Below are 12,177 nucleotides of genomic sequence, written 5' to 3'. Positions count from 1 at the left end.
ATACAGAGATAAAGGTACAAATCATTGGTTGAGGGAGAGATGTGGATTTGTGGGAGAGAGAGAATCTCTAAATTGATACCAAGTTGCTATTTCACAACAACGATTTACACTCTATCACCTGTTACAACAGGAAATATCCTAAGACACATAATCAAGCCAAAATTTCTACCCAGCCAAGGAAGGAGATGAGGACAAAGTGGCCAAAAAACTTGGTAAAAGATGTAGGCTTTCAGGAGAATCTTATGGGGGCAGTAAAATTCCACAAGGGAGGAGCTCGGAGCCAATGGCCCAGATAGCTACGGTCATCTGTGCTGGGAAAGTGGAAGTGAGAGGCCAGAGCTGAAAGAACAAGGAGGTCTCAGTGAGGTATCATGTGGCTGCAGATTGCAAGAGATTAAGTGGGGAAAGAGAACAGAATGAAATGAGAACGAGCTTGAGCAATCTTCAAAATGTGATTCTACCTGAAGTAAGTGTTTACTTATCCTAAAGAGTTAATCCTCCTGCAAATGATTGGTGCTAACGCTGAGTGGCTGAAATAGCAATGTCCCCATCATTATCCTGGATCTGAATATGCTGCTGTGTGTGGAGGGTTAGTTTAAGTAGTGAGGGTGGATGGATATTAAATGGGTGGAGTAGGCTCCATCTAGAGTAGGGTGTACACTGTCTGCAGGAGGAGCAGAAGTGGCAAGGCTTCAATACTGTCTTTATGTTCTCCCTTTTAGGTCAGTTTTGTGTTTTGCTTTAGCCTTCTCCAGGTTATGAAGGAAAAGGCTCTGTCTGCAGCATCCATGCCTGCCCAAAGGTCACCAAGTGAAGCGTGTGGAGACTCCAACAGTGTCGGTCCTAGAAATGATGTTGAACTAACTGAACTCCTGGAGGAGAAATCTGATTCCCAGGCCGGAGGAGATTCAGCAACTGTGAGTACTGGAGGCCTAAGGGAGTTTCAAAGCTGTATTCACAGTATTTTGACATTGCCAAACATAGGCTCGAAGCTGCCTGGATTTATAATTATCATCCCGAGGCTGACATTAAACTGCACCCTTAAAATGATTGCTCAGTAATGATGCTTCAAAACTGAAAACGTTCTCCTTGAGGTTGTCTGGCAGGAGGACACTCTGTGGACAGTGATTGGACCTGATGGGCATTCATTTAAAATGTGTTTCGATATCAATGGCCAGTGCCTCAGTTAGTGTTCCTACATTTGTTCCAGTTTATAGGACAGAGGTCCTCATATGCCAGTCTTGCATTTAACAAGATCCCGTTTCCCGAGTATACATTCTCCATTATGTTTAAAAGCGAATGTGTAATATCTAGGGAAGGAGAGATTGGATTACTGTGTACACTGAAGTCAAAAGGAACACAGTTGCAAGGAAATTACAGAGAGGTGCAAGAATGATCAAGTTGTTGTAAGGAGGGACTTTAACTGTCTGCATATAGACTGGGATAGTAGTATTGTAAAGGACAGAGGGAGAAGAGTCTCTGGACTGTGTTGAGGAATGTTTTCTTCAGGGGTATGTTTCCAGTCCGATGAAAGGTAGCACTGCAAGAGTCAGTTTTTAGAAATGAGGTGGACCATGTGAATAAAATGTTAAGTGAGGGAGTAGTTAGACAATAGTGATTTGTTGTATCACAGGGTCTGGGTTGGCCATGGAAAAGGACAAAAAAAAATTCAGAGTGAGAATAATTAACAGGGGAAGAGCCAGCTTCTTTGGGGTGAGAAGAAATCTGACCCAGTTAAGTTGGAATCAGTGTTTGGCAGGCAGAACTATAACTGAACAGTCATGGGTTTCCTTTAAAGGAGGGTCAGTGTAGGAACACAGGTACAATACTGCTGTTGCTAGAAATCTGAAACAAGCTCAGTCGGTCTAGCAGATCCTGTGGTGAGAGAAACAAGTCTGTTATGACTCTCCTTCAATTCTGCGCTGTGTAACCTTCTATTATTTTGTGTAAAATCATATTTTTAGAGCAGTTTTTCAGGTAAAAGGTATGGAGTTGACTTTTACAAACGACGGGCTTGATTGGGGCCCCATGTGAAATTGAATAAACACTGGATAAGTAATGGATTAAAACACAAGCTGTCAATGTGAAAGAATTCCTTTTAATTATTTATTATCTGATCACTTTAATATTTGAACAAATACAAACAAAATTTAAACACATAAATATTTTGATTTTAGTTCTGAATACTCATTTTCACGTATTTATAAATTTACAATGAACCAGAATCATTACTGTCTGCAGTATTTATATTTTGGTTTGAAATTTTTTGCAACCTCAGGCTTCTGACCCCTTGAAAAGTTCAGGTTGTCTGTTACACTGGATCCATGAAGAGTTAGGGATGTTTAAGGCCAGAAATGATGTGGTCATCTTTTACAGGAAATTGATCTTTACATGAGTATTTATGGTAATTTAGGAAGGTTGAGGCTAATCTGGAGGCTGTGAGCAGCCGGTGTTTGGACATGCAGCTACTTTGAAATGAATGTGGTGTGTTTAAACAGGTTCAGTGCATTTACAGGTGTTGATGAGAGACCTTCAAAATCTGGCCCCAGTTTCGCAATTTTATAGTGAAGCCTCAGCAAAGTCGGCAAGCTGGAAGGAGTCATTGTGGTTTTACTAGCCTTTGCGGTTGGCCCTGTGACATCTGCACTGTAGAAAAGCTGAACATGACCTTTCCTTCCCACTCTATATCGAGCCTCCCAACCAGCACTAACTTAGCAGCTCACACTCTTCGTTTTAGCAGCCTTTTTTTTTCTTGAGATTTTGCTGTCTACTCATCACAGCACTAGTTAAAATTTAGCACAGAATCCAGACTCCCACTCAAGGGCAGTACAGAGGGTTTGACACTGCTTAAAGGTGACCCCTTTTAAAGAGGCTGTTTAACTGAGACCCTGTCAGGTGGGCGTAAAAGAGCTCGTGGCATTATTTTTAAATGATCTGGGGGCCCCGGTGAATATTTCACTCTCTGCCGTTGACCTGAAGTGTGAGCATGTCTAGCCAGTGATGCTCATATCCCATAAGGGAATTTTTTAAAAAAGTCTCAACCTTGTGTAGGAATTAGACTTGATGATATGACAATTTGATTGTGAGATAGAAGTCCTCTGAGCTGACCTTGTGGTACGTTTAGAACAGAAATTGGCTTTTGTGGCTGTGCAGTTGTTCTTAAACTGGAAGCATTAGATAGTTCATTGAAACTACTTCTCTTGGTCTTGTGATTCAGTTGTCGAACTACATTAGCACTGAGTCTGCAGGAGCAGGGTAACCAGGCTAGATTGCAGTGTCAGCTGGTGCAGCGACGGGATAGGGATATGAAACATCGACCAGGGGTCCTTAGGGATTCATGTGAACAGTCTGTTGTAGAGAGGCTAGGATCAGGTTAGGAATATAGGAAGTTGGAGCTGGAGAAAGCCATTCAACCCCCCAAGTCTGCTCTCCCATTTGCTTAGATCCTGACTGAAACTTTGCTGTTTTCCCTACAATCCTTGACTCTCTTGTTTATCAAAAATCTGTCAAATTGAACCTTGAATCTTCAATGACCCAGCCTCTACTGCTTTTCTGGAGATGAGAATTGCACAGATTAACAACCACCTGAGAGTAATATTTCTCCTCATCTCCACCTTCCAAGAGAGACGATTTATTTTTCAGCTTTGTCCCTCAGTTCTAGTCTCCTCATAAAAAGAAACATATTTCTGGTATCCACCCTCTCAAGTCCCCTTCAGGATTTTCACACATTTTCAATAAGATTACCTTTCGTTCTTCTAGAATCCAACAGAGATAGAGTCCCAACAAGTTAAATCATTCTTCATTAGATAAACTCTGCATTGCAGAAATGAATCAAGAAATCATCCCCCCTTCTCCCCCGCCTCCAAAAAAAAAAACCTGCTTCTAGCACAATCCATCCTTTCTCACACATAAACGCACAAAAACTGTACACTGAGCTCCACATCTGGCTTCATCAAGACCTGTACAACTTCATGAATACTTCCCTGCTTTTATCCTCAATTCTCTGTGCAGATCTGAGATCCTTTAGCACACTTGCCTTCATTGCTCAGACCTTTGAATAGAGGAGTTGGGATGCCATGTTGAGGTTGTACAGGACATTGGTGAGGCCTCTTCTGGAGTACTGTGTCCAGTCTTGGTCACCCTGTTATAGGAAGAATATTATTGAGCTGAAGGGTACGCAAAAAGATTTACCAGGGTGTTGCCGGGAATGGAGGGTTTGAGTTATTAGGAGAGGCTGGATAGGCTGGATAGGCTGGACTTTTTTCACTGGCGTGTAGGAGGTTGAGGGATGACCTTATAGGAGTTTATAAAATCATGAGGGGCATAGATAAAGTGAGTGGCAGGTGTCTTTTCCCTCGGGTTGGGATTTCAAGACTAGAGGACATATTTTTAAGGTGAGAGAGAAAGGTTTTAAAAAGAGATAAGGGACATTTTTTCACACAGAGAGTGGTTCATGTGTGGAATGAACTTCCAGAGGAAGTGGTGGATGTTGGTACAGTTACAATGTTTAAAAGATGTTTGGATAGGTGAATGAATAGGAAAGGCTTGGAGGGATATGGGATAAACACAGGCAGGTGGGACTGGTTTAGTTTGGGATTAAGGTTGACATGATCTGGTTGGACCGAAGGGTCTGTTTCCGTGCTGTACTCTACGACGCTGTCTGAAAGCCTATGCTTTGCAGTCCGTTACATTCATGTGTGGTGATAGAGGGTTGTGTCTGAGTAATGGTACATTTCCCAGCAAGGCTTGTGTGTACGAGAGAGAATAACAGAAAGGCAGTGAAGGAAGCCAATAGTTGACAGTTTGTGTTGGACTGTGCAGCACGTGGCTGGACTGAATGGCAGAATGTCACACATTTAAAATCAGATGGTGGAAGATACTGCTTTTACTTTGTAGGGCATGGAATTCCAAACTGACTCGACAACACAGCCTGAGGAGGAAGAGGAAGAAGAGGTGCGAGTGCTGACGCTGCCACTGCAGGCCCATCATGCAATGGAGAAGATGGAGGAGTTTGTATACAAGGTACAGCTCAGTGATGTACTGTATCAGAGTACAGAGTGGGTAACGCACTGTCCCTGCAGATATTCTCTTTGCGTTTAACTGTTTGCAGTTTCAGTTGGCTCTCTCTCAGTTGAGAGTTACTCCAAAGTCTCCACTAGATAAGATTTCCTGTGTCTGTCCCTATGCCAGACCATCAACCACTGACAATGTTATAAGCTACCTACCAGCTCCACCCAGTTTCCACTCCTCATTTGTAAAGGTTGTCCAAAACACTGATCCAAGGATTGTACCACACTCTAATCCCGCTTTCACGTCAGCTCCATTCATATTGCCTGCACTAGACCCTTTCACGCATCTAATTCAGAATTTGGTCCAGGCATGGAGTGGGTGATGGCCTGCTGACTGTGAGGTTAATGTTTGCCTGTGAAAACAGTCTCCATGGCACAGTGCTACTGACAGTGGTATGTCTGATTACCTGGCCTGAGATCTGAAAATGAGTACTCCTTTAAAAATGAGCAGGCACTGTGCCAGTGATACACGGTATAGCTGGTAACTGTTGCTGGTGATAATTGTTATCCTGTGTTTCAGGTTTGGGAGGGTCGTTGGCGAGTAATCCCTTACGATGTACTCCCAGACTGGCTGAAGGACAATGATTATCTGCTGTACGGGCATAGACCGCCTATGCCATCATTCCGAGCCTGTTTCAAGAGTATCTTCAGGATCCACACAGAGACAGGGAACATCTGGACACATCTGCTGGGTAAGGGGGAGTCAGAATTTATGCCTGGGTTGTTAGCCCCTCTGTCACTTCCTGGTTTTGTTCTGAGACCTCCTTTCTTATTAACCGATAAACTGTCAACACATCTTTAAACCATGTTTCCCAGCTGTGACAAACCTGAGGGAGAGTGTGTGTAGGGGGAGAGTGTGTGAGGGTGTGGGTAGTGGGAAGAGTGTGAGGATGCGTGTTGGGTAAGTGTGTATGAGGGGACAGGACAGGTGTGCGAAAGTAGCACTGGTCTCCTTGTGGACATTTTCACTCTGTTCCTAACCAGAGGGCGGTGTTGCGTGAGATGATGTCTTTCTTTAAAATGTATTGGGTGTCTTGGTTGATGAACCCTTCATTAATTGCAGCTCTTGCGCAGGTTTTGTCTTCTTCCTGTGCCTGGGGATTCTAACCTTGCTGAGGCCAAACATGTACTTCATGGCCCCTCTGCAGGAGAAGGTGGTCTTTGGCATGTTCTTCCTGGGAGCTGTTCTTTGCCTCAGCTTCTCCTGGCTCTTCCACACGGTCTACTGTCACTCCGAGAAAGTCTCCAGAACATTCTCTAAGTGAGTACTGGGCACTTGGACCCTGCATGAAGAGGGATGATGAGGGATCTAGTTTGTAGCAACTTATATCCTCGGTTTCTCAATCCTCTAATTTTGATCTGTCATGTCCCTGATTTTAATCACTCTGCCATTGGCCAGCCTCAGCCCTAAGCTGTTGGATTCTCTTCCTAAAGTTCTCTGATCCTCTCTCTGCTTTAACATGTTCCTTAAAGCCTTCCTCTTCAATCAAACTTTTAGTCATTTACCTTAGTATCTCTTTAGTGAGTTGGAGCCTAGTTTTATTTGATAACACTGCTATGAAGCACCTCGGGACATTTTACTACACTGTGCAAATGAAAGGTTGTTAATGTGTGTCGCTAACACACTGACATGTCAGTTCCACCACTTGTGCTCTACCTTTCACATGTTTATTCTTTCTTTGTTTCCAGACTGGACTATTCTGGAATTGCCTTGCTCATCATGGGGAGCTTCGTGCCCTGGTTATACTACTCCTTCTACTGCTCACCCCAGCCCCGGCTCATCTACCTCGGCATTGTTTGTGCTTTGGGAATATCAGCCATCATTGTTGCTCAATGGGATCGATTTGCTACTCCCAAACATCGGCTCACAAGAGCAGGTGAGTATCATGTGGGCCAGTACAGTTGAAATGAGGGAAGAGGAAACCATTGACTATCTCATCCGTGACACCTCCCTTCACTCAGTTAACTTCCTTACCACTCCTGCAGGGTGGGATGTTAATTGCACAACCCTCCATTTCTCTTTCTCCACCACTGTATCTCTCCCTCTCTCTCTATCCTCCGTATCTCTGTCTGTCTCCACCCTCCATATTTTTCTCTCTGTCCACCCCTCTGTATTTCTCTCCTCTGTCTTCCGTATATCTCTCTCTGTCTCTATCCTACCTATCTCTCTCTATACCTTCCTCTCTGTCTCTACCCTTTGTATATCTCTCTCTGTCTCGGAAAGATCAAAGTCATGGTCTTTGGTCCTAACCACAATGTCTGTTCCTGAATCACCAACTCCATCCTTCTTTCTGGCAGCTTTGAGGCTAAAGCAGGAGAGCAGCCTGCTTACACCCTTGCAGTAACATTAGACTAAGATGAGTTTTTCACCATGTATCCATACCATCATGAAGGCTTCTTATTACCACATCCATACTGCTCATTCCTGTCATTGCAACCTCCCTTTGATCTATCTGGATCAGTCTCCCATCTTTCATACTTCTAAACTTAAACTCATCCAGACCTTCCCTGTGTGTATCCTAGTGTACATTAATGTTCACTGATAGTGCAGACAGACAGCACAGGCACTATTTTCTGGCTGGTAGGAATTGCTCTCACCTGATTTGCTTTCCTATCTCTTTTCAGAACTTTTGTAACGGACAGCGATAAACAAACAAAAACAGTAAAGGAAAACCCAGCTCTGCTGTGGTTTTTCCTACGTCACCTTGGCCATTTCTCTGCATTCCCTTTGCTCCCTCACTGCTCCGGGACAGAGAGCAGGGATTGGAAAGGAGAAGTACAGGGAAAGACAAGGGCCCACAGGAGGAGTTTGGGGAAGATTCATCCAGATCTCTACCTCTCTGGAATTTCTGCACTCCTCCAATTTTGGCTTTTTAGGCATCTTTTGAATTTAATCATTTTGCCTTTGGCACTTGTGCTTTCATCAGTCTAGGCCTAAACTCTGGAAATCCCCATCTACTACTCTCACTCCTGTAAGACTGTCCTTCATTTCAACCACCAAACTTGGGAATCTGCTATAAGAAATCATCTAGTTGCTGCCCACTGGTCACTCCTGTGAAGTACCTTGGCAAATTTTACTATAGTAAAAATACTACACAGAAATTTGTTGTTGTCTGACAGTGCGGGTGCCTAGGAGTATAATCCAGGCAGTCCGGGCACCTAGTGGCCCAGTGATTGTGTGCAGATTGTGCCTAATGGTGTGTGAGCTGTGTAGTTTCTATTCACTCTTCCATTTCTTTATGCAGGTGTGTTCCTTGGACTTGGCCTGAGTGGAATTGTCCCCACTCTACATTTCACTATCGCTGAGGGGTTTGTCAAAGCGACAACTGTTGGACAGATGGGCTGGTTCTTCCTGATGGCTGCGATGTATATCACCGGAGCTGGGTTATACGCTGCTCGGATTCCAGAACGATTCTTCCCTGGCAAATGTGATATATGGGTAATGTACAAATCAACTCTTGAGCTATTTATCACCCTCTGTTACTGGAGCTGGCCTGGCCTTGTTCAGCAACTCCTGCTATGCTCAAGATACCCCTCTCCTACTCCCCTGCTACGTTATGGATTATTTCAGAGGGACAAACAGCAAGTCTTGTACCTTGTTTACAATCGAGCTAGTATTTTTTGATCTTTGATTCAATAGGTACGTTGTTAGCATTTCAAGCTTCAGAACAGATTTAAAACATTCACTAGGTTGCTCTCTCTGAAGCTCCTGAGCGACATTTTCTCCTGAGCTGCCTGACCACACAGCTGCTGGGAAGCCCCATACATTTCAATCACCATGCCACTGCATAACTGCTGTTTCGAGAAGCCACTACTGTGCACAGACCTCAGAGGTCTGCACAGGAGTGAAGAAAATGAGAGGGGATGTTGCTGCTGAGTATTTGCAGCATTTTCTCTCTTCTGTCCAGCTACTGCAGTATATTGCATTCATTCCTCCCAGCATCCTGGCCAATACCTGCCCTCAAATCATGCATTAAAAAAATACAAGATCTGCTCAATATCAACTTGCTGTGCGCTAATTGGGTGTCATGTTTTCTGCATTCTTAGACAAGTGCTTCATTGGCTTGTGCACTTGTTGAGGTCCTGAAGAAGTGCAAACACTTTTCTCTATTGTTTCTGAGCAGGCTGCAAACAATCTGTGCATCACCAGGCTGAAGCAGGCTCTCACTAACCAGAGCTTTTTCTTTTCTCTACCCAGTTCCAGTCACACCAGCTATTCCACGTCCTGGTGGTAGTCGCAGCTTTTGTTCACTTCCACGGGGTTTCCAACCTGCAGGAGTTCCGATATGGGCTGGAGGGAGGCTGCACAGATGATTCACTCCTCTGAAGCGTGGGACTGCTGCACAGTGTTTTCTAACAACACAGCCTGAAGTGCATTGAAACTTTTCTCTTCATTTTCTTTCCTTTTTCTAAAACAATTCCCTTCTTGCCAGCCCTCATCTCAGAAACAAAAGAAAGCAAAATGGACAGCTTCTTTTGTCAGTGCACACTTGAGAGGGGTGAGGGTTTGGCAGGGGGGAGGGCAGAATTGCTGAGAGAGAGGCTGAGCAAATATTTAGTGAGATTACCTCCGTGCCACACGCCCCAATCACTGTAACTTCTGTTGAACCTGCCCCCATTGAGGACGTTGGCAGCTCTTCCACATGTGAAATAAACCCAGCCTTGCAGCACTGTGACCAGTTCATGCTTCAAGTAGCAAGAAACCACTTGCCCTGGGTGAGATTGGAGTAATCCCTCATAAGTATTTTGGGAATGGCCTTGCTTGTGGTCAACACTGACTGACTGAACACTTCCAGGTCTTGTTATGTCACTCATTCTGCTCAGCTCCTTTCTCTCAGCTGCTGAAATATTTTAGCAAGAACGGAGTGCGTGTTGGGAAATTAAACCTAGCAGTATGGTAGCTCTGATGTGCGGGCACTTTATATTCAGTGATGTATGTGGAACACAGTATTTATTTTAAGGGGTTTTCTGATTTGCCTTTATAGACATGTACATTTCTTCACAGGCGTTGTAAATTAAATCTTGGTGGGAGGGGGGCTAGGGGCTTTCCTGTTGTATATAGGCATTGCTGGAATAGACCCACTGATGTAGATGAGTCAATCTGTATCCTGCAATAAAAACCTTGGTCTAGACTTGATTGAGCATTTCATGTTTTTTTTGTGATAAATCAATATTATTTCCAGGCTTGTGAAGATTAATGCTCTCCTGATGTGTGGGAGCACATTACTCTGCCCATTACCCATACTATACCCAGTGGGAGGTTGTTGATTTCAGTGGAAAAATGGGAAGAAATGTTGCACTCCCAAGACCACACACCTCCTCAACTCCTTAAATTACAAATTGAAGCCCTGTTTTTCTTCCACATCCTCCCACCGCCGATACACCATCTACAAGATGCACTACTGCAGCTTGCTAAGGCTCCCTCATCAGCACCTTCCAAACCTGTGACTTCTACCGTCTTGAAGGACAAAGGCAACTAGGTACTTGGGAACAAGCAAATTCCTCTCCAAGCCTCACACCATCCTGACTTGGAAATATATCGCTGTTCCTTCACTGGTCTGGATCAGAGCCGGGAACTCCATCTGTAACATCCTCTGGGTCTACTTAAACCACATGGACTGCAACAGTTCAGGAAGATGCTTCCACTGCCACCTTCAAGTAAACCTGGGCTTTGACAATAAAAGTTGGCCCTACCAGTTATTTCCCATATCCTGATTTTATTTTAAAAAAACACTGGTTTCCAGTACTTTCAGGACAGCTTCCTCAGAGACAGACATTTTGTGAAGTGACATGCCATTGGTGTACAGCTCGAGAGTTGCACATCTGATGATGGGAAATCTCTGAAATTGGTAGCCATAGCTCTCTGAATCAGCTTTTCAAACATCTGTCTTTGACACAGTTACATCTGACCCAACATTTATTGCTAGTCAGTTGTACCAATTTTCATCTATTTGGCTCCTGAAACAACACTGATGCTTCAGTCCCATTAAGTCCACTCATAAACTGGCCTTTGTTTTTTTTTGATTAGTTGGCAGTTGGCTGTTGACACACATGGGAAGACCATCACCATTCTTATGTGTTGCCTAACCAAATGGAATAGACAACTTGGAGATATGCTTTACCCAAACAAATTCCCTCTCAACTAGACAAGGATTGGTGAGAACCAAGGCTTTTGGACCATAAATACGCACAAGTTTAGAAATGAAATTTAATCAGCTCAAAAACGCAACTTACTAGGAGACTGCATTATTCGATTTCTTGTTTAACATTTAGCAAGGAGAGTTAACTGCAGTCAAGTTTTATGAACCTTGGCTCAAAGTGACAGATTTAGTCATCCAGGTCCTTCTGAACTCAGCTGGCTGGTCAGTCACCATTCTCTCCTCCTGCTGTGATCACAGAGTTTGCTACAAATGATCAACAGGTTTCTAGTTTGTTGTCAGCTGGTCGACCAACTGGAAATGGAAAATTGTAATTGATATGTCTTAACTGCCAGCTTACAGGTTTGGAGTCACTTAAACAGCAGCTGATACTCCAACGATTACACAAGGGTGATGTAGCAACTGAATAACCAGTGTCTGGCTGACCACAAGTGTGGACACACACCAAACCTCACTTCTATTTGGTGGAACTACCGACTGAACATGCTGCGTCTGCAGCAACCCTAAAACTCAGCTAGGTTCTCTACGTACAGGCACGTTTTACTCCTACCCTTTGGACACCATCTTTCTTAGTTGCAATCCCAAATGTGAAATGTTGCAGCTAAGCTATATGGCAAACATCTGCCTCTGGCACTGTAAAGGGACCTCTGCAAGGCAGCTTGTGATGTTCCAGGAAGCCTGAAAGGTCTAGGCAAAGTCCAATCTTTAAGAGGCCACATCTTTTTCACTTTGAAACTATAAACTGAAGGCTAGACAGCGATAAATGAAACGAGAGTTTTGCAACGTGCAAGTCATTTGCTGCAAACATTTTTGAGCTGCGCAATACAATGTTGCTTTTTGGAAGTAGTAAGAGGGAGAATTCAAGACTTGCGCCAAGAATCTTTCAAGTTGTCCTGAGTCGACAAATTGCTTATTTTGTTGGCATAATTGGGATTTGCACACTTTGTGAT

The 12,177-nt window shown here is 43.9% G+C and overlaps 1 protein-coding gene across 1 annotated transcript; it reads left to right on the top strand.

Annotated features, from left to right (window-relative positions):
* The first annotated feature begins 406 nt into the window (after positions 1-406).
* LOC109919707 (adiponectin receptor protein 1) lies at positions 407-10,201 on the top strand. The gene is made up of 8 exons (XM_048612149.1): positions 407-466; positions 723-917; positions 4,897-5,022; positions 5,590-5,761; positions 6,144-6,330; positions 6,759-6,946; positions 8,315-8,508; positions 9,268-10,201. Exons 1-8 carry the CDS (start codon positions 422-424, stop codon positions 9,394-9,396), a joined length of 1,236 nt encoding a protein of 411 aa, XP_048468106.1. The 5' UTR covers positions 407-421; the 3' UTR covers positions 9,397-10,201.
* Positions 10,202-12,177: the final 1,976 nt, after the last annotated feature.

This window comes from Rhincodon typus, chromosome 25 (genome assembly GCF_021869965.1).
Source record: "Rhincodon typus isolate 14 chromosome 25, sRhiTyp1.1, whole genome shotgun sequence".
NCBI classification, from domain to species: domain Eukaryota; kingdom Metazoa; phylum Chordata; class Chondrichthyes; order Orectolobiformes; family Rhincodontidae; genus Rhincodon; species Rhincodon typus.
The sequence above is the reverse complement of the archived record's forward strand: the minus strand, read 5'-3'. Positions and strand labels throughout refer to the sequence as shown.